The following is a 22,959-nucleotide window of genomic DNA, read 5'->3' as shown; positions in this document are numbered from 1 at the left end:
CGTTGCTGTTGAAATAAAGGTTCAATTTTTTTTTATTTTCTTACATAATATGCAACATAAAACAATTTTTTGAAGCAAAACTTTAATTTCTCGATGATATTGTAAAGCACCTTTCTCTTTCTTCCAAAAATGCTAATAATATAATATCCAAACAAAACAGTTTGATTCAACAACGTTGACAGTTTCAAATAAAAATGGATCTTTTAAAATAATAGTAGTGAGAGAAACAATTTAAGGTTTTTTCTAATTTACCATTCTCCGTCATAATCTCAATCTAATTAAAACATTCCAAGATAATATATCATAATCTTTCTTTGTTAGTATATGTTTACAAAGCACCTATGTCACATTCTTTTAGAATCTTAACGAAAAGCCACGAATAAGCACATAAATATATGTGTATGTATTATTTGATATATGCATCGCATATAACGTATATACATATATCATATTATTGTATATGAGTGACCGACGAAAGATATTGGCCGCTTGAATTATTCAATCTAATGGAAGCATAATATTTATAATTAAAATACATACATATATATATATTAAAAAACCATATCTGAATCGATTACCAGGCGCTATTGAAATGAAATGCGTAAAAGAACAACAAATGTGTTTTGTGTCAACACGGAATAAGGAATGCAATTAGAAAAGTTGTCCTACGCAGTAAAAAATACAATCCTTTTTAGAAGAAATACAATTTTCTGTTTATTCTATGATTTCTAGGTAGTAATTCTCTCTAACAATATCTAATAAAGGAGTCCAATAATATAACTGTATGTATTTTTGCGCGCATAATTGATATTGTCCCGTTCGATGTGTTTACAAAGTAATGTCTGTTCAACTGTAAACTTTATTTCGTTAGATTTCAAGAAAAAATTACACGATTTTAACATCACATTTCGAATGATTAATATTAAAATGATATTAATTAGCGATCATTACTATTATTTAAAAGTTAGTTATAATTATTAATACTAATAGTGTACAACCATACATTACATGGGGCAGAACAGCGTTTTTATTATGAAATCTTGTAGTTAGGCTCATCATTTCCATCAATATTTCCCGTTCTACTTGGAACATTTGCTCCCTTATTTGCAAATTCACACACTCATTCGCACACATCTTATTTACTTGCATATTTCTCTCTCTCTCTCTCTCTTGCTCTCTTACAACGTTTCGCTTTTAAACGCTACATTTTCTCCCCAGCAGTATCCATGGTATTATTTCCATATAAACTATCGAACCGGTTACAACGTATCGCCAATCAGTTGAAGTGCAATATATTACATTTTACACCCTATGTATTCCTTATGAGAAATTAAACTTCCTACTACTTAAATATGAACCTTACATTTATCTTACCCATATAACTTAGTTAAATTTCCTATATTACGTTTTGTTGGAAATTATTGTAAAGCTCAGCATCTTCCTCAAGATCTTTCTCAACGAAATAAACTTTAGTAGCGGATATAATTGAAAATTATTCTCAATAATTACATCGTGATAATTATACGTATATACATACGTGTGTATCTTATATATACGTTGATGTATAGGTCTCATCAGTAGATCTTGAACGAAGATTAAGCATGATTGCTTAGGATATCTCCGATTTAATAATAAGCCAGTAATTATAAGGGCCGTGTTCTATAATATATCGTAGATAGGCAGGGCAACACATTTACGATGAAGTTTTATAATATGTAAAAACAGTATTCAAATTACACTTTATGCAAATCCAAATCCTTCACTGCATTCGTGAATTGCCTTGAGTAAATTCGTGCGTAATTTGTCGTATGTTTCATATACTGGCAAATCCAATTGATTGAAACTATAATTGAAGAATTTATAAATAAATAATTGAAGAATACGCATGCAGCATGCTATCATGTACAAAAATATACGGTATTGTGGTATAGGATAAATCCTAAAATTTCTTTTGGCGATTACATAATCATGTAATCGAGTACTAACCATGTATGAGCGGATGGTAATCTATCTGTTGATCTGTCCTCTCGATGAATTTGGAACTTTTGTACACCATTCATTCCTTCTAATGCAGCAAAACCTTGCAGAGGTACTTTAGAAGTTCCAGTAACAAACTGTAAAAATTTTGCTCTATCGGCTTGATCGAATCCTCGTAATGCACGCCAAAACCATTGGATCTGTTAAACAATTTTATTTTTATTTTAAATGATCTAAAGTTAAAACACATTCATTGATTCTAAATATAAGAGACTGCAACAAATCAATTATTATATGAATGATTTTATATTATTAAAGATAGTATACCTGCAGTGACGTCGCACTGTATTTATGGTATTCAGTGTTTGCTTTCAAATCTTCAATATCTACATTAGGCAATCCACTGATTAATAATTCCAGTTCCTGTTCATTAAATATGGAAATCAGTCTCTTCGGTATAATATCATAAAAGCCTTCCAGGAACGCATTTAATCTACAAAAAATATAATGTACAAAATAATGTACAAATAACAAAGATAATTTTTTACAATATCGTTACAAATAACAATATATAATTATTAAATCCATTAACGAAGATTTCTATACTTGTACTCACTGTTTACGAATTGCTCCAGTCATTTTCATTTGACATACTAGCCTAATATATTCAAGTTTTGTTTCCTCTGTAACAATTATGTTACGGCCATTTGGTATTAAATCTCGAACATCATTAACACCAAATTCATTTACCTAACAAAATTTTGTGATTTTTATACATTCGAAGATTAAATATTCATTTATAAGTCTATAAAAATAAATTTTGAATATCAGTTTACTTACCTCCGTTGAGAATGTCAATTCATAACCAAGATCAGAAATAGTGTGCTCCGTGAGATAAACGAGCCCCTTGTAAAAACTGTAATCTTCACTTTCCATATCGGTATGTTTTACAAGGATTCCAAGTATATGTTTATAAAAACTACGTGTAAAGTAACATTCCAATAATTTATTATCGTAAATAGCTTTAGCTGTTAAAAGAAACATTTTATTACTTTCCTGTAATCATAAATAAAATAGATAATAATAAACATTAATACTTACCAATAACCCGTCCAACAAATTTATAATAACATAAATGATTGGGATTACAATGAGAAGATGAATTGATCATATATGTAACCCGATCTCCAGGACTAACAGTAAAGAGAGCATACATGGGATTAAAGATTTCTCTCGAAATAATGACATACCATTCTCTCAGTAAACCTCCTGCATCTTGCCCTTCCTCTCCTTCAACAAATCAATAAAAACATTATTTTTATAATTACTCGATTTCTTGACAGATAACTTATCTATGCCTAGACAATATATCGATATCAACAAGATTACTAAAAATAAAAAATAATTTACTCCGTATTTACCTTCAAATACAATGTAAAAGCGATTCTTCCATTCATCCGCATTTCTTCTATGAAGTTCCCTAAACGAATCCTCGAAAACATGACTTCTACGCACATGAACTGCCAGTTCTTCTCTACGAATACCTTCGTCCATTCGTTCCAATTCTGTTCTGAAATATCTACGCTTTACATCAAAGTCTAATACTCTTGTATGATCAACCAACACCGAAAATGGACCATCGGCTAAATGGGTGGTCGTTTGTCGTAGAATTTGATTCAGTACAGTTCTATGCGTTTCTAAAATAATATAATATGTAAGAAAAAAAAGCAAATACAAGACAAGTTTTTATATAAATATATAAATATAAATAAAAACCATACCAGCAAATTTCAAGAATTTTAATTGATCTGGTGGTAGAGTTTTTTGCGCTGAAATAGTTGTATCCCAAGAAGTATTGGTACCAGCTTCTGTTTGAGAAGTACCTTCGTTATCGGAATATATTGGTGAAACTGGTGCTAAATCTGGCACGACCTCACGATTTTCCGTGTTAGTATTGCGATGTCGTTCACGAGATGTAGTAGACGATGAGTGGACTAAGAAAAATGCTTCCACGGCAGGCTATAAATAAAATATGAAATAGTCATAGTTTTTTAGAAATATTATTACGATCCATTACATTTTTAAAAATTAGACTTAGCGAAAGTTAACTCCTTATTTTACTATCTTGAATAATATAATTGCCTTACCTGTAAAACAAGGACGGCATGATGGTCTGGAGTATATTCCAATTCTAGTAAACAAGCACTAAGTGTTTCCCATAAATGATCCAACACTAAACTTTCACTTAAATGTGGAAGTGGTGATTTTTCATCATCTATGATAAAAACAAGTACATAATTTTCATTCGTTAGTAAGTGTATATACATTCTATTTTTATCTAACTTACCAGTACGTGGACAAATTGTCTTTGCATTTTCCGCATTAACAGCATTACTTTGCACCGTGTCCATAGGAACATCTGCACAAGAATTATCATCGGCTGAAACATGGCATAAAGTATGATCTAATAACACTAAATAATAATAATTATGTATAGATAATCTAACAACAGTAAATACAATATATCACCTGTTCCTGAGATTTGACTCGATGTTGCCGTGTCCGTAGTAGGAGCAGGTGCTTGGTTTGCTGAATAAAAAGGAAAGATATATTTTGTTACAAACAAGATAAAATTTCAATTATAAATTGTAATAACGTTATAAATATATTTTAAATATATACCTGCTTTCTTTGTACTTGCTAAACGCACAGCTTCCCTTATCTGTACAATAACTTTAAGTATTCTTAAAAAGAATGCCTGACTAGAGGTCTTACTGACAAGAGCAGCCATTGATGGTAATTGGAGATCGCTTCCGGCTTTGACTTTACTTGGTGCCGTTACAACCACGCTTTCATTGGTAAATCTTTAAAGAGATATTATAGATTTTAATCTTCAAAGGTATAGAATACAAAAACTAACAATGTGCAAATTGTGAATTAATTCTTACCTATCCAAAAGAATTCCACGTCCACCTCCCCCAGAACTGGTCGATGGTTGTTCTTCGATAGAATTCCTTCTGCTCAGTTCGCGATTTAAAACTTTAAGTTCTGTCATTAAATCACTGATGTGTTCACAAACCATGTTTGCCAATTCCATCGCTCCTTCTAAGAGTAAATTCAGTATCTATTCGAAAGAATGAAAAATAAAAAGGAAAATTAGAAAAACAGTTAATCTTTTATAAATAATAAATATAATACTTCATATTTTTAAATGAATTCACAAAAAATAAATCATAAAAAAAATCATTAAAAAAAAATCACAGAATTATATATCATATATAATACTTTAGTAATACTATACCAATTGTCTAGTTGGATCTGGGCAGTGTGATAAATTAAGCAACAATGCCGTTGCGTCTTCTAAGCCTTCTTCGGAACAACTTTTACTAGTCAATACTTGTACGGCTAATCTCAAATGTCCTTCTGGCGCAGCAACACTCTGTTCTTTATTCAATTCTGTTTTTTTATTTTTATTACCTTCTTGTCGACGATATAGATTTACTTCTGTCAATCCAATTGAGATCAGAGAAAGCAACCGCAATAGTTTGTCAGTTAATTGACTGCTTCGTTTAATAACAGACCAATTTAGCATCGAAATTAATTGACCAAATGGAGATGCTTCAAAAGTTGTCATTGTATGCTCCGAATCCACTCCCAAATTTGAATTTGAATGAGTTCTTGCAACAGATTTTCCTTTCTTTGAAGCACAAGAGTCAAGTTTTAGTAGCATATCCCAAAAATCTGGAATATCGCTCTTGCCTGGTTTTGATGCAGACTTTGATTTCGAGATAGTTTCATCTTTGTTATTGCCTATATCTTTTTCCTTACTGTTATCTTTATCTTCTGATTCTTTAGATTTTATTGGCACAAAATATCCCGGAAAACTTTTTGCTAAAGAGATTAGGAGTTCTAAAGTGTGCCTATAGAATTAAGATAACATTAGAAAGGATAACTTTATCAAGATACAAATAAAGAAAATTTTTATATACCAACCTACAAACTGTTGGTGCAGCTTGTGGATGAATAGCTATTATGCTACCCTGTCTTTCTGACTTTTTACCACCATGTCTGATAATATGAAATACATTTGCTCTACATCCTAAAGCTGCATCCATACTAATATTTAGCCACGATTGTGTATTATTTCTCTGTTCAAAAATTTTAGGATACCTAAAAGTAATAGCATTCTCAATTTATTTATTTATTTTTATAGAATGTGTGTATACTATATATATAAACTAAAAAGAATTCTAAAAAAAAAAGAACAACTTAATTTCTTTACCAATAATCTGAAGCGGTAGGAAGCAAACTTTTTCTTTTAAATTTTCCACTGAAATCTGTAATTATATCCCTAGTTTCATCATTACTTCTCTCCATGATACTAAGTAAGGCTTTAACTACCCATTCTCTTGTGCTGCCATGATAACAGAGATTTCTGATCACTCTGTGAAGTCTTAGAGTATTAATTTTAGGTTCATCGACAAATAGTAAGACCAATAAACATGCCATCGATTCGTGATCAAGTAATTGTCTTCCTCTCAAACGTAAACCTGCTCCTTGATGTGCTATAGCAGTATCTCCACGAGGATTCCAAGATCCCCACTGAGCTCTCTGTGGAACTGCATGGATAGCATATCGTGTACCACCCCCTCTGCCTATTAAAGTTATATTCCATTAATTTAATTTCTTTAACACGCGCATAATTTCTTTAACAAGCGCATAATAATTACCTCCACCCGAACTTCTCAATATGCTCGATAATGCTGTATTGCCTTGACTAACATGACTAAGGAATCTCTCCTGCATCATATGCCGATTACGAGCTTCCCATTCTCTACGCAAATTTTGAGCTTCTTGAGCTAAATCTGGAGGTAGAACAGATATTTGCGATTCTTCCATATCCGTAAGAATCTATGAAAGGATAAAGAAATAGAAAACAATCGATGTAGCCATGGATTCAAAATTTAAGAAAAGAATTAATGTTGGATGTTAAAAAATTTACTAACAGCTTGTCGTAAGGAAGGTTGTAAATTTTGAAAGAATGCCGCAGCATCGACCGGATCTTCCGGATTTGCAGAAGCAGCTGCATGTCTTTGTTGTTCCAATCTTTGCTGGGCAAGAACTTCTTCTTGAATGGCTGGTGGTAATGCGGCCAAAAATTCTGGATTTACTTCAACCGGTCCCGTAAGTTCTTCGGCTGCTGTAGCTTGAGCGCGTTGCCTTATGCGCTGAAGTCTGTATAATAATAAATTATATGTGATACTGCTATTTTTGCCCGTGATATTCGTATAATTTACAAATCATTGATTTTAACATACCTCAGTTGTTCCGCTATGACTTCATCACGCATGTCCTCTGGTAAGGCAGCTAAAAAGGATGGGTCTACACCATCTGGTAACTGTTGTTCTTGAGATGGCTGTTGTGATTGCTGTTGTTGACTCGATGTTTCTGGATGTGCATTTTCAGATGTAGAAGACGTTGGATCTTGGCCGACAATATTTGCACTGAATAAATTAATAACATTCATCATGTATCGAAATAGTACGCATTATTATTATATATATGAAAAATATAATAAAATTAGAATAATTTAATTGTGTTCTTTAACCGCTATCAATTGTTAATAACTTTACTTACTTTCGTTCTACACCAGATTGACTATCATCAGTTAATAGACGTCTGATCCAATCAGCCGAATCACTACTCTCTCTTGAAAGATCTTCATTGACCTCTTGACTAAAATCTACTAGAATTGGTGTAGATGTACAATCCGGCATTTCATTTGACGTTTCGGTAGTATGTTCCGATTGTCCTATTTCATAAAATAATATATAAATGATATTCTCAAGCAAAATTTCTAATTATAACCATTGTATATTACAAACTAACAATGAACATTATATATTTACTTAGTCTCGAAACTTCAGAAGCACAGGGAGCAAGTACGGAATCAACGATACTTTCAGCGAGCTCTAATCTAGGAGTCCAATCAATCCGGGGTTGCCTAGTATTTGTAGATTGTTCTTCTGGCGGTGGAGGAGGACGTGGTCGTTCTTCATCATCCTGGACTGTCACTTCCATTTCTCCAGTTACATCTAAGTAAACATAATAACCAACATGAAATGATAAAAATACTTAATATAAAGTACACATAATATTGTTCTATATACAATTACCAATGATATCTTCATCAGGTATACATTCCTGCCTTATAGGTTCAGCGTGAGGTTCCGGAGCTGTAATAACTATCGTGTCATCTCTTTGAGATAATGCCAAGTTTCTTTCTTCTTCTATTGAAATTGTTGTTGATGGGCCCGCTAAAGATTAAACATACTTATTAACATTATATCTTGCATAAAGAATTTTTTTTATATTAATTCATTCCATTTGCACTTACACTCAACATTTTTTGTACTGTCCTTTTCTTCTTTTCCATCTCTCTCAGTTTCCCTTTCTGAACCATGCTGCTTCTTACGTTTTTCTTTTCTTTCAGCTAATTCAGCGTTTCTGTGTTTCTCAAGACTAGGAATCATTTTGTGTACAACACCTTTTTTCATGGAAAATGAAATGTTACAGATATATTACAAATTTATATAAAAACATGATTGATATATTTCCATATTTTAACAATTCTCACCAACACAACAATCGGGCTGTGAATCTCCATCTAATAGTTTGCTTTCTTCGATCCACCAATGTAATGCAGTTGGAATGTTATTTAAGGTTGCAGCCAAACTTGGTCCAAACAAGTAACCAGATTGATCCTATAAATTTATTGCCATTAATAATAAAATTACACTTATTAATTATATTATACTATACTAATAATAAAATTATTTCTCAAGTACGTTTAATAAGATACTATAATAAATTTTATTTACTTACTACAAAATCAATTTGTTCTTCTTCTTGATTTGTAAATATTCCAAGGCCATTATCCATTACAACAACACGTGTGTCCCTAAAGCTAGAAGCTAAAACTTGACTAGCTGATAAAGGAAGACTCTGTGCAGTCGGACCTAAAAGTCTGAAAATAAAAAAGAAAAAAAATCAAGTCAAAAGAAAAAAGGAACAAATTATTAAACAATACTGAAGGTTACTAAAGTACGTACCTTTGTAATATTACAGGTGGATTTGGATTGCGAGAATTAGATAGTTGTAAATATTGATATCGTCGATGGCGAAGCACTCGTTGAGCTCTTGGATTTCCACTATCAAAACTACCTTGAGCTATTAATATAGGATGTGAACTAATACCTAGAATTAAAGTAAATATCTTCTTATGAGACAAGTATATACGTAAATATAACATACCTTCTAACAAATGCAAAAATTTGCAGATTAAAAATTCGATACAATTTATATTTGAAATCTTTTGTATTTACCATTTCCTTCAGAAAAAGAAGGTGGTTCTTCAAATAAACCAAGTGGTAGGGGGAAGCTTGTGTTCCACGATAGACCAGGTCGAGTTGAAATAGGTGTAGATGAGACTGTATTTACATTGTCTTGATTATCGATATTATGCTGTATCATAACAACATTGCCACCATCACGTTCTGCAGATGGAAACATACGAAAGACACCACTAGCTTCTCCAACATCCTCATAAAATTCTATTCCATCTTCCTCATAGTTTGACGAACCTTCTTCTTCCTCCTCTTCTTCTTCTTCATTCTCCTCACCTGGATAAATAAATCGTTATCTATATTTCTATTGTAATCTACATGTTTAATATAGATAAAAATATTAAACTACACTGAAAACTTTTATACAAATTATTGGTCATATTCTGAAACTACAAATAATATGGAATAATAATTAATGAGATGTTTCTACTCTTACCTTCGTCTTCCTCCTCTTCCTCTTCGTCTTCGTCATCTTGAACTTCGTCTTCATTATCATCTGATTGATTACTGTCAGAATCCGAATCAGAGCTCATTAGATCTTCCTATAAAAATAAAATAAGATTATTAAAAAGAACACAAGAACAGAATAATAGAAGAGAAAAAAGAAAAGCGATGTTACTCTTACGGTGGTGTCACGTGTTGGATCGAAGTCTCCTTCTGGATCACGCATCGCTAAACTTTCATCGTCAATATCCATTGGCCGATGTGACCGAGACGATTGTTCTTCTGCCACGGTAGAACCATCTCTGGAAAATAGCACACTGCTTGATTATAAGCATTGCACAACTGTTGCGCTCATATAGTGAGTTCTTAGTTATTCATACAATAAATCATTTAAAAATTAATGATTCAAAAATTACATTTTTATATGAAATTAAAAATAAAGTACAAAAAATATTAAACGATATCAACATTATCAAGAATTCATATATTTTAATGAAATTTAATAAAATCAAAAATATTTTTTGTAGTTTGATTTAAAAATTAATTATTTATGTATTATTACCTTTCAAGAAGTTGATCCATGATGTCTTCTAAGGCAGCTTCATCTCCTACTTCATGTACGTGACTCTCAGATGTTGGTTCTAAACTTTCTGCCGTCACTGAAATGTCATGCTCGGTGTTTTCTGCATCCTCGATAGTTTCCTCGCCGACAGCATGAGTGGTTTCCGAAGTCGTAGTGCCAGTTTGCTCTCCTATCGGTTCTTCATGAACGGTTCTATTTTTCGGCTTCGTGAATTTATTAATACCTCCAGGCATTGGTTGATTAATAATTCGAGATAATGTTTCAAGAGGTTTCAAAGCAGCATTTATAGTTCCAGCCATATGTGGACTCGAAAGATCAAGACTATGTGGAATTTTAGCTAAGTCAGTTATAATACCCTTTTTAAGCATAATTCTGACAATATAATTAACATTATTATATTGATGAATTTTCAAAGATGCTCTTAGTTGTGCGTGTGATGTAAGTGGACAACTATCGATCATAGTGGAAATCAAACCAATTAATAACTGCAATTGTGCATGTTTTTCCGCACTCTCTGGAAGTGCTAATGTTCGTGTCAATGCCGCTTTAACTTCAGTTACTAATGTCGTCTGCACATCCGGTGAATGGTTACAAGATGCTATAGCAGCTATTAGCGTACGTGCCATATTATTACATTGACGATCACTGGAGTTTTCTGGTAACATCGGCAAAAGTTTATCGAGCAGAAATGCAAGAGCTGTGGTATCTTCCGTCACTAATTCACTCTGGCCTGCTCTATATGTGTGTTCAGTAATAAGACTAACAATTGCACCATAGGATCGAACTGCATCGGCTAATGTCTTTAATATTGCAGACTTTGCCAATAATGGCTTTTTCGCTTCTTCCGATTCTGCTTTACCATTACTGCTCACATCCGTATATATTTTAAGAGGAATAATTTGAGATACTTGATCATCATCATCTAGAGGATCATTCGTAGACATTGCATTATTTCTAAGTACATCGCGTCTTGAAGATGACGAAGATGCATTGCCAGTTGCAGAGGTTGAATGTGTTGTCTTTTTTTCTGGACTTCCCGTCGGTGTTATAGATCCATCATCAGGTAGTATAGGCACCGGTTTGATTAATGCATTCAATAAATCACGAACAACGCCGATAGAAACTTCTTCTACCATTGGTAAGGCTGGAGAATGAGTAGGAGGCAAGGCTTTGACGACTAATCTGCTATCAATGTCATCCCCTACAATAATATGTATGTATAAATATACACATTTTAAGTATAATTGCTTCTCATATTGCATCTTTCCAATTATAAGTCAGATACTCACTTTTTAATACGTTAATATCAACTCTAAGAATATTTTCACAAACTTCTCTGTAAACTTCAGGATTGCGACATACTGCACTGCTGATTTGTCGAGTCATAAACAAAATCTCTTTGTATGCAGGAGGAATATTACTTTGCGTGCGCGTGCGTATCACCTAATTAGAAATAAAAAAAATCAGAATTAATCTCGAATTCTTTAATGTGTTTTATAATATCCAATACCACTTCGCTTATGATCGTCGCGGAAATTATTAAAGTAATACCTTCTCCATAGCAAGACGTAGAATACGTGGCTCTTCTAACGTATGTCTTATAAGGAGTGTACTTAGATTAATACATCCGATAAAGGTACTGGACTGAGTCATTTCAAGAAGCAATTTTACACCACCCTCACGTGCAAATACTTCTGCATTTTTATAATCCCTCGTTAAGCGCAAACATACTTTCATCAAGGCATGGAGTGTATCGCGATCAACCGGGATAGCTAATAATTTTACACAGGCGCTAAAAACATAAATAATAAATGAATATTTTGCAATATCCCTATTTTGTTAATAAACTTATTAATTAAAACAAGAAGATCGAATTTACCGTACGATACTTGGTGCTATACTAGGATCTAAACCTTGTACAACAGCGTTTCGTTTTTCCTCGACTGGACTATCATCGGTATCCATATTAGAATCAGAACCAGAACCACCATCTTCGTTTGTACCACTATTGAAGTTAAAACCCATCGTAATTGGTCTCCTATTGTCACTTTCCTCGTTTACTTGAGTCATACATGAAAATGTTATTAAATAACGACGTCTGCTACATGTTATACGCACATTGGGCTCACCAGCCCAGTATGCCTCATTAATAATTCTATTATTCATTGGTGAATAAAGAGTCCATTTTCCAGTACTTAAGTCGAACCATTTCCACATACAATTTGTGACCTGGTGAATCATCCAATTAGAGATATTTCCTTGTATTAATTACTTCCCATTGTATTGTATCGTTTACTTACTTTATGCATTAGTTGTTTTCTTTTTGTGAGAGTTCCAACCTTCTCCAAACGGTCTATAAGTAATAATAAAGGTGCAAGCCATTTAGGAGTCTTCACACAGACTGTTCCATCCTTACTTTCTTTTACGATCTTATTCTTATTAGCAGTAAGCGGTCCTTCGCTCATAACAAGTAATTTCACAAGTTTGTCTAACATAACACACTCCTCGACAATTCGGGCACAAGGTACCCGCATTTCTTGAAAGGTACCCTACAATAATTTAAATATAGAAAAAAAGCAAATAAAGAATGCAGACAAAGGTAAATAGAATAAAGTTAAGTAAATCGATACTTTTGTACACCAACCTCAAAGAATAAAGTATAAAGATAGATACGTCTTGATACTTTATTTGCTTCCTCGCATTCTACTAATCGCGTTCCAGCATTTTCATCTTGACTTTTAGTAATATCGATCAAATAATCGACTAAGTCACCGATCTGTTGAATTATTATAATATCATTTAGAAGTTTAATCCACAAAGAAATATAAAGAAATAAGTATTCTTTATCATTAATCTACGAATTATAATATAAATATACACATTACCTCTCGTATTAATTGCCGTAACATATTATCTCGCCACTCATCCCCATTTCGTTTTGTAATAGTTACTAATAAATCGCAAATTCTATATACCGTGTCGGGCATAAGATCCAGAAGGTTAAGACATTGTGCTAACGCATTACGAGTAAATTCATCTATGCTCTCTGTTAATGTTGTCTCTCTATCTGGTTCTTCCGGTCCTGGTGCTTTTAATGCGTCGGTATCGGCAAATGCCATAGCAAGAACCTGCGTAATGTCTTCATCTTCGGTTAATTCTAGTTCCATAGTAACAACACGATTTGGATCACCTGATGGAGCATCCTAAGTACAAACGCATACAACAATCGCTCTTTTAAGATTTGTGACAAACGAATAACTTTTTGTTTCTAATTCTGTACGCAGAATTAATATATAACGAATAAGTTACGTTAAATCTTACTGGTCTTCGTAACGTAGCAGGATTTGCCAGAAGATATTCGGTTGCTTGCTCAACGGTCATCGTATGTAAGAGAGCTTCAATGCAATGGGCTCTACTGAAACCCATGTCCATCAATTGCCTCAAATGTTCCAAATTTACATCTGCTTCTGGTTCATCTCGTCTATCTGATATTGCTCCGCTTCTACCAACGGAACTAGTACTGCCACTACCGCTAGCCGAAACACCTTCGTTATTTTTCTCTCTTTCAGAGCGTTCCTGCGGATTTCATTAATAATTTATTTAATAATTTATATACAATAATCATCGAAAAGATCTTAAATATTATACGTTATGTACCTTAATTATTTTTTCACCGCGTAATATATGTCGCAAGATCGATAATATAGATTCTGTCATACGAGCTCCATAATTTTTTAATGGCTTTTTACCCCACATAAGCATCACCGCTTTAAAAGCTTTCTGTAATAAATCAAACGTTACACGATAAAAGCATAAGAAATACATATACATTTGTAGATAATAACTTCCATAGTATTACCTTGTGGATATCCGTGAGGTACTTTATTGGGTCAAATACTTCATACCTATCATACATTCCTGTGCATTTAGAAGATACTACATGCGGAGAATCTAAAATTGCTTTAGGATTCACCATTTTCTCAAGAAGCATAAGCCAAGCATCTAAAAACTCTCCAGTGCCATCAGGTAAATTTGGATGTTCTAACCCTTCGGATAATGGAAATTGTCCTCCTCCTGACAATGCCCACTGGAAAGTTCTGGAAATATAAAATAAAATAAATATAAAATAAAAATTATACCATTAAATGTCTTATATATATTTATATATGTAACTACATTGTGCCAACATAATATGTATTCCATTTGTATCTTGGTAATACTTACAAGAAAAACGCATTTTGTCCACCCAAATGAACAAACTTTTGAAGCATCAAATGATATGGATGCCTCTTTTCATCAAAGAGCATTGGAGATGTAAATCCCACAGAACATATTAAGAAAGTCAATTGGAACTTAGGAATCGGCGATGGAGGTAATATTTCCCAAGATAGACCACGCGTTAATAAACAATTCAAAGCAGTCGCTACGCTTCTTGCTGCTTGGGAAGGAAGAGCAGGAGTTAAAGGCATTTGCTGTCCTCTTCTTTGCCTTATAGGTGAACCCATGCAAAGCTTTAAAAAGAATTTTATTATAGTATATATTTATATAATTATAATATATATTTACGCATTAAATTATACGGCCCAACAAAAAAGTTTTTATCTGATGTTTTGAAAGTTAAACCTATTATATTTATATAATTGATGCACTGACTTCGAAAATGGCATCGATTTCATTGTATCAGCTCTAGTTTTCGAGACATGGCGCAAACACTTGTATGTAAGAATCATAATTTAATAATAAAGTATACATTTTTAATTATGATTTTTTACGGCGAGAATGAAACATGGTTAGTGTAAATTCAAGTCTAGAATTTAATATGATCTATTTATTTGTACAGGTTAAACAATTAAAAATTCTAAATTTTTATGGACAACTTGTTGAATTAGCATCTAAGATAATTATGCCTATCTTCAAAATTATAATTGACAGAATAAAAATGTTGCCATTTTTGCAATTAGTGCCTCAAATATATTTAAGGATAAGTTTTACTTTTTAGGCATCAAAATGTGTATTGGACAGTATTATTCTACATATATTAAATATAATAAAGAAAAATTATAATATACATTATATACAATGGCGGATTTACACACTAGACGGTAGAAGCGGTTGCTTTGAACAATCTAAATTTATATTGTATAATAAATTTAATTTAATATCTGACGACTGTTATATAATTTTTATTTTTATATTTGCGATTATAATCGAATTTAGGCAATGTATTTCTCACTTCATCATTTGCATTAAAGCGAGAAAATATATATTATAATTTATTTTGAAGACAAAATCCGCCAGTGATTATATGTATGCTAAAATATGGTTTTTAATTGTTTTTTTAATTTTAAATAAAATTTGTATAATGTAATATTATTAAATATACTATGAACATAATATTTATAAAAGATGAATGTAACTATACCTTAACAAGTAGACCAAATAACTCTGCAAGTGCTCTACCTAATCTTGATGATGCACCTAATAAAGGCTTAATATATTTAAGTTGATGAGAATTAGGTGATGTCCTTCCAGCACTTGTGCTTGGCTTATCATCGACCTAAACATTTCGTGAATATTTTAATATTATAATTCACTTTTTCTGTGCTTTTCTTTTTTTTCTATGTTCTACATTCATTAATTTATAATTACCTCCATGGGTATAGGTGGAGGATCAGTGCTGAGTGCTTCCATAGCAGTTGTCATTCCATTACTACCTATGTCGGTAGAAGAAGCAGCACCAGACCATGTAGAACTTTCACAATCCGTCTATGAAAACTTATATTAGTGTCTAAAATTTGTTAATATATGAAAGTAAAATAATACAAAGTACACTGTAACTTACTCTTAATTCGGGCGGTATTAATTTGTCCATATCTTCTTTTCCAAAGTCGCAACCGGCTGGAATGATATCTTCGCTACATAGCGCAAGTAATAAAGTACTTTCCCAAACCAGAGACATGTATAACTTAGACAATCCTTTTAAAACTGTTAAACCTAAGTCAGATCCCCAATGATTCATAGATAAGTTTCGAATCTCGCTTTGACTCGTTCGACAAACATGGACAAACATTACAATATATCCATGAGCTGCATTCATAGCGTGTAATAATGGCGTTGCTGTATCACTTGTGAAAGCTGTCTCAAGATTTGGTGCTGAAGCCAATTCGTGTAATAAAACAGAACCTGCAGGCGATTGCATGTTACTGCAAAGAGGCTTTAGCAAATTCAGAACCTCATTTAATTGTGACAATCCCGTTTTAAGAACCAAAGGTTCATGCGCTAAATTCTATAAATAAAAATGACAACTATAATAATAGATCTTAATTCTTGCTAATTTTTAATTTATTGCATTAAATATCAACGTACCAAAATACTTTTGCACACTGAAGCTACAGCCTGAGCTGCTTGAGCAACAGGATAATCTACTGGTAAATTTGGTAATCCTAAAATGGAAAGGAGCGGCACAAGCCCTTTTTGCGCAACAAATTCTCTACAATGATCATCCGTCGAATTGTTACTCAATATGGCATCGACGAACTTCATAACGTTCTGAATATAATCAACCAAGGCAATTGGCGTTTTTTCTCTAGGTTGAGGTGGTGGCCCAGGTTGTGCGGGAGATGGAGAGGGTTGTTCTTCGCGCTGGGGATGAGAGCTAGTGCTAGCTTCTTCTTCATCTTCTTCCTCTTCGTCGCTACTACTTCCTCCGCCTCCACCACTACCACCTGCTGAATCTCCAACACCAACGCCAACTGACTGACCCGAAGATTGACGATTTCCACATCCAGAATTTGATGGAGAATTATCCGATTTACTAACACCACGCCAACATATGTATCGTGGATCGCAACCAAGTACGCAAAGTTCTTCAAGCAACTATATATATCAAATATTTTATATTAATGTATCATTGTTTAGAATTAGATAAATGTATCATCACTTACACAATATATCTCTACTATAATAATAATAATAATAATAATAATAATAATAATGTACCTTAATAATTGCAGAAATAGCATCAACTTTTAAGCTTGGTTGATGTCTCATCAATTCATCCATAGCATTGCCAAGATTAGAAGCTGTATCACCAAGTGGGTCGGCGCTTTTGCGTCTTCGCATAGCCGATAAATAAACTGGTGAGAGAAGCACTTTGAACAATCGTTCGAAGGGACGACGTTTTACAAATGACTCAAGACCACGTTGATTCAAACAAAGTGCACTGAATACATTGGGTAATGATCCTAGAACTTCTCTAGTTGCAGGAACCTGAATATAAAAAAATCATTTTACATTTTACACATCTATAAATTTCAGTAGATAATTTCATTACATAAATGCGAATTTAAGGCTAGTAATGAAATCTTTCGTTCAATTAGATCGATCGTATTCACAATAAAAGCTATAAGTACAAGATGTACTTACTTCTTTAATAAGAAGAGCATGCAATACAACATCTGTTAACCCATTATCCTGCAGCGATGAGAGTAACGATGGTTCTTGAAAAACGTATACTGTTACAACATCGGTAGCAAGTAAAAACAGGGAAGGACCATAATATTCGGAATTGCTTATAATATGTCTTAAAGATGATGGTAACGTTCCTTCCATAACATGTCGAATACTATCAGAGAAAGCTGGATCTTGAATTGCTTTTTTAAGGAAATTTAACATAGATTTTAAAAGTGCAGCACGTTGTAGTAGACAAGTCTTTCCAGTCTTTGCAGCAGAATAATCAGGTAACTGTTCATTTTTATCATCTGTTTTAGTACTCATATTTTCATCTTCTGAAAATTCCATTGGATTCAAAGATTCTTCGCGTTCTTCGAAAGTTTCATTTAAGCGGCGTGAAGAAGCTTCTCCATCTCTATCTAAAGATCTTTCATGTACAGTTTGTGGTGTATCTTCATAAAGCTGTGGTTCTATTTCAAAAGGTTGCTCTTTTCTGCAGACATTAACTTCCATATCAAGCCGATTAATAAAACTAGCCAAACCACCATGAGCTTGAAATCCTTGCATATCGATATTTGCAATCAAATCTATCACACGCACTGCTCTAGTACCAAACTATAAATATAAATTTTTTAAATATATTACTGTATACTATTTCATAAAGCATATTATATATATATTTAATTATAATTAGTATTCATTGCTTAAAATTAAAATAGAACTTAACTTATAACATCTGAAAGTGCTTTAAACAAATAATATTTTAATTTTAAGTTTAAAATATTTGTCCTCTTGCACTCTACATACCGTTATATGTTCTAATTCACTCCCTGGCCAATTTATTATTTTGAGAAGACTTTCCATCATTCCACAACTAACAAGAGCTTCTGCTCCTGCTTCATAACTAGCAAGATGAAATAAAAAACTGAATAAAGCCGTTGCCAATGGCAGTGGAAACGGCTGTCCATCTGCTTGTGATGATGTTAATGTTGTTATGCAAGTACGAATAAGAACAGGTAAAAAGCCATGATATGAACTGGCACCAGTCACATCGATGATCATATTTAATCTAGAGCCAGGTTTTCTATCAAAAATATGAAATATACATGATATATAAAAATATAAATTCATATTTTTATAAAAATATTAATAAAATATATACATACTTTGGAAAATGTGGATTACGATCCAAATGTATAATACTAGTAAGGGTGCGTAATGCTGCAGCACGAATTTCAACAAGATGAGAGTGTGGCAACTCAAGTAATTCCACTAATTCTTCAAGAAGTCCAGCATGTAAGAGACTATGTGCATTTTCTTGCAATGCATTGCTATAGACTAATACAGATAATGCTTGAAGACGAGCTTGAACACATTGCAAACGCCTACGATAATCTGAGAAACTGTGAGCCAGTCTAACATGTGTCAATAAAGCCATCTAAAAACATGGAAAAGATTATTAATCTTTTCATGTAATAAAAATTATGTTACCATAACTATGCAAAAAACAAATATATCAATAAATATTTCAAATATAAAAATGAAATAAAAGAAAATTTATAACTAAAAATATCAAAATGATATTAAATAATCATATGTATTTTATCATAGAATAAATTATTTATAATTTACAATTTGAAAGTCATAGACTAGAATGATCATAGACTAGAATATCTACATATCCTGTAAGTACTAATCATAAAGAATATACCTGACGATCCTGAGGTACATTATAAATTTTTAATAAGTCATTCATTATTTGTGCTGGTGTTTTACCAAGTTTATCTACACCTTCTATATGTATATATGTTGCATAATTTGTTTGACCAATCTTTTTTATACTAATATTTGATGTAATTGCACTCTCTGTTACAGTGGGATTTTCTGCATAGAATTCAAAATGTAACGTTGTAGCGCTTGACGGGAATGGCTGAATAAAACAATAGAAATGTTTCAAAATACTGAAAGTAATCTTATAATCTTTATAAAACACGCGAAATTCATGTAATACCTTATCTGGATGTTCCTTGCAACATGTTGCTAATCCAAAACCGTTTTCTTTTCCACCCCAACTCTATAAATTAAAGAAAATCATGTATCAAAATTATTATTACCGTCATCATTATCATCATCATCATCATCATCATCATTACTATTATTATTATTATTATATTATTATTATTATTATTATTATTATTATTATTATTATTATCATAAACAATCTATTTACTATATTAAAACTTGATTACACTAACCTCTGCTAGATGGTTTAGTCTACTAAGAAGAGCTTGACGTTTGTCACTATTTAAACGAGTAATAAAATTACTACGCTTACTGAACATATACAAAAGATTTAATACACCAAGAACCACGTGCATGTCACAACTTGATAATAATGTAATTAGATGTTCCATACTGTTATACAAATGCCGTGAGAATGAATGTTCAATTAACAATGTAGTAAAATGAAGAACCCAGAGAAGTAATTCTTTTGCCTGTAAAAAGTTATTCATTTTATTTATGTTTATTTTTATTCTCATAAAAATGATATATATTATTGGGATATTAAATTTACCTCTGCATTTTGAGGCAAGTCACATGCCAATTCCCATGGATTATCTGAGCTTCTTGCTGTAGCTTCTTCTAAAATACTATCGCTAAGATCCAAGACATCAATCCAATGAAATAATTCACACTTTCCAAAAGTCCAAGCATCTATTTGTTTTAGCTCCTCTAATAATTCCGCGTGGGAGCAAGAACGTAATTTGCTTATGAGGGCTTGACATTCAGCTGGCTATAGATTAATAAATTAATATGAATTTGGTTTGATACAAACAATTCTTTTTTGCATATTACCATTAAAAAAATTATATTATAAATAAGTATTACATCATCTAACTATTTATATAATTGATTCTTCTTCCAATATATATATATATATATATACACACACACACACACACATCACAATAAACAATAGTAGCCAGAAAAATTATCTACTAATATTATAATTATTTTCAAGAATAAATCTGTATTGCTATCATTGTATCATATCATGATTTAAATATCATATAAAATATTTTGAAGCAACTAAAGATTTTTATATAAATTTGCAATAAATTAAACATCACTCAATCTATAAAATAGTTTACTTACAACTTCTGAAGTGCACTTTTTCAATCTGCTTCTGTCGATCTTCATTTTAGTATTTCTTTGCAAGACCTAATATCTGAAATGAAAAATAATTTTTTTGTAGGTTTATTCTAAGAATTTAATAATGAAACTCAAATTAGATTTTGTTTTCCACGTCTAATTGGTATAGAATTAATTTATCAATTAAAAAATTACATATTTAACAAAGCATATAATATATTCCCTAATTATGAACTTTCACCAATATCCATAAAAAGTGTTTTGTGCTTATTGGCATTTAACGGTATCATGACAAACACTCGAATATTTAGTTTATTTCTTTTTTTGCATACTTTATATCGTTTTGTTCGCTCGAATTATCCAGAAAATTCTTGTTCGTAAAACCACGAACCACGGTGTCATTTTGCAAAGTCATCTGTTAGATTGGCCTAACCTATCTATCATGTGAAAATATTTAATAAACAATAGAACCATCGAAATACTATCGTTTTGCTTACGTTTGACAAACGTCAGTAGTAAAAAATTCGATTCTAAACCGTAACGACGTTCGCTCGCATGACAACAAGGAAAGCAATTTCGTACTCTCTCTTTCCTCTTCTCTACCCCTTCTTCAACACACGCTCGTTCGTTCGTCGTTCGCTCGCTCGCTCGCTCGCGCTCTCTTTCTCTCTCTATTTCTCTTTCTTTTCTTTCTTACTTTACCTCTCTCTACATCTCTATCTCTATCTTTCTTACGAAGAGAAAAAATACATCACGAATGAACACAATCAGAGGACGTTGTCTCTCACCTAACTTTAATCTCGTCGATGACACCGACTCCTACTCGTACCGTATCTCTCTCGTTTGTATTAACGCTTTCAACGTTCTTGCAAAGATTACGATGTGACACGTGCATCGCGCTTGTAACGACTGTGGAGGAAGATTTCGAGCGCAAGCAATGGCCTCCTCAGCACCCTACGGTGCTAACCTGATCCTCCTCCCTTATTATCCTTCTTCGCGATGTATTACTCTTCAATTTGAAGGCGACGAAGAAAAGAGAAAAAAAAAATGATAACGGAAGAAAAACCTTGATGAAAAAGGTTTTAATTTGAAACTCAACGTCGTTTGTGAGTTAATCGAATATCTATCGTGATAGTACGAATATAAAACAACTTTAAAACGTCGTCGATAATCCGAACGCACCGATTTTCCTCTATCGTTGAGCACCAATTGCACTGTCGATTACCGCCATTTTACTGAAGCATTCCACGAAGGATAACCGTTTCTTGTTTCCCGTCCTTCGCGAGTCTTTCTCGCACAACGGAATATCTTGATCCGCTCTACAAGAAATGATGATTTTGCTACACGACACCGTATTCTCAAAAATTACTGTACGTGTTATTGCGTCTTAAATACACCGCACTGGGGGGAGGGGAAATGGCTCGTGGCGTACGAATCTTATACTTAAACGATCACAACAGTACACACGCGCGCGCAAGAGTCTAAAGTGCCTTCAAGCACAGACTAATCGCCGCCAAGCCGAGCAAAGAGCGCTCTAGTCAACTACAACGGTTTGTTCATCCACTGTCGCCACTGAATACGTAATTTCGGGAACATTCTATTTAGAGGTAGTCATGATACGATATAGTTCAAATTCCCTAGATATGCTTCAAGACCTCGGTAATTGTGAAATTATTTCTTGTATTCGATTTCATATAATCAATCAAAATAAATTTCATTTCTTTCGAAATTATGCAATCATTCTTATTGTTCAATTTTCTATTAATGTTTTATCAAAATATAATTTCATTAGATTCGAATGATCACTTTTTGTTATTAATTACTAGCCAACCAAATAACCATTTCCGCGGATGATGCATTGTTAGGTATATCAAGAAAAATTCAACAACGACCACGTTCTGATATCTTTTTACTCATAGACGTAATATTTTTGTGGGTACATAC

The 22,959-nt window shown here is 32.6% G+C and overlaps 1 protein-coding gene across 7 annotated transcripts; it reads right to left on the bottom strand.

The window, feature by feature from the left end:
• Positions 1 to 841: 841 nt before the first annotated feature.
• LOC122631956 (E3 ubiquitin-protein ligase HUWE1) lies at positions 842 to 22,539 on the bottom strand. Of its 7 annotated transcripts, none has more exons than XM_043818224.1 (54): positions 22,198 to 22,539; positions 21,019 to 21,091; positions 20,438 to 20,656; positions 20,118 to 20,357; positions 19,874 to 19,936; positions 19,574 to 19,792; positions 19,029 to 19,300; positions 18,670 to 18,946; positions 17,836 to 18,477; positions 17,410 to 17,679; positions 16,777 to 17,286; positions 16,253 to 16,696; positions 16,060 to 16,176; positions 15,833 to 15,967; positions 14,635 to 14,921; positions 14,270 to 14,507; positions 14,068 to 14,190; positions 13,732 to 13,986; positions 13,296 to 13,613; positions 13,055 to 13,186; positions 12,711 to 12,959; positions 12,290 to 12,639; positions 11,962 to 12,202; positions 11,700 to 11,853; positions 10,390 to 11,611; positions 10,003 to 10,144; positions 9,820 to 9,925; positions 9,363 to 9,659; positions 9,090 to 9,234; positions 8,863 to 9,004; positions 8,615 to 8,741; positions 8,375 to 8,524; positions 8,154 to 8,294; positions 7,887 to 8,072; positions 7,615 to 7,789; positions 7,296 to 7,481; positions 6,984 to 7,212; positions 6,708 to 6,888; positions 6,260 to 6,632; positions 5,971 to 6,147; positions 5,279 to 5,897; positions 4,926 to 5,101; positions 4,660 to 4,841; positions 4,507 to 4,566; positions 4,325 to 4,417; positions 4,125 to 4,252; positions 3,759 to 3,996; positions 3,399 to 3,674; positions 3,079 to 3,267; positions 2,818 to 3,005; positions 2,594 to 2,727; positions 2,305 to 2,470; positions 1,987 to 2,177; positions 842 to 1,843 (listed from the first exon to the last, which is right to left on the bottom strand). In XM_043818224.1, exons 2-54 carry the CDS (start codon positions 21,061 to 21,063, stop codon positions 1,741 to 1,743), a joined length of 12,522 nt encoding a protein of 4,173 aa, XP_043674159.1. In that variant the 5' UTR covers positions 21,064 to 21,091; positions 22,198 to 22,539; the 3' UTR covers positions 842 to 1,740. The 7 variants fall into 7 exon arrangements, with proteins under 7 accessions (XP_043674159.1, XP_043674158.1, XP_043674164.1 ...); XM_043818223.1 differs by lacking the exon at positions 22,198 to 22,539 and adding an exon at positions 21,804 to 22,187; XM_043818229.1 differs by lacking the exon at positions 22,198 to 22,539 and adding an exon at positions 21,804 to 22,187 and having other exon boundaries at positions 4,325 to 4,396.
• Between the last annotated feature and the right edge of the window lie 420 nt (positions 22,540 to 22,959).

The sequence above is a fragment of the Vespula pensylvanica genome, chromosome 9 (assembly GCF_014466175.1).
Source record: "Vespula pensylvanica isolate Volc-1 chromosome 9, ASM1446617v1, whole genome shotgun sequence".
Taxonomy (NCBI): Eukaryota; Metazoa; Arthropoda; class Insecta; order Hymenoptera; family Vespidae; genus Vespula; species Vespula pensylvanica.
Note: the sequence above shows the minus strand (reverse complement) of the source record. Positions and strands in the feature narration are given on the sequence as shown.

What these genes read in the sequence shown, in the direction of transcription:
- LOC122631956 (XM_043818224.1), bottom strand. Translation starts at nt 21,063, where the DNA reads ATGAAGATCGACAGAAGCAGATTGAAAAAGTGCACTTCAGAAGTT. An exon ending in TATTTGGTCTACTTGTTAAG is followed by an intron (nt 14,922 to 15,832) that starts GTATAGTTACAT and finishes TTCTTTTTAAAG; the next exon opens with CTTTGCATGGGTTCACCTAT. An exon ending in GTCATAGCGGAACAACTGAG is followed by an intron (nt 7,213 to 7,295) that starts GTATGTTAAAAT and finishes ATTATTATACAG; the next exon opens with ACTTCAGCGCATAAGGCAAC.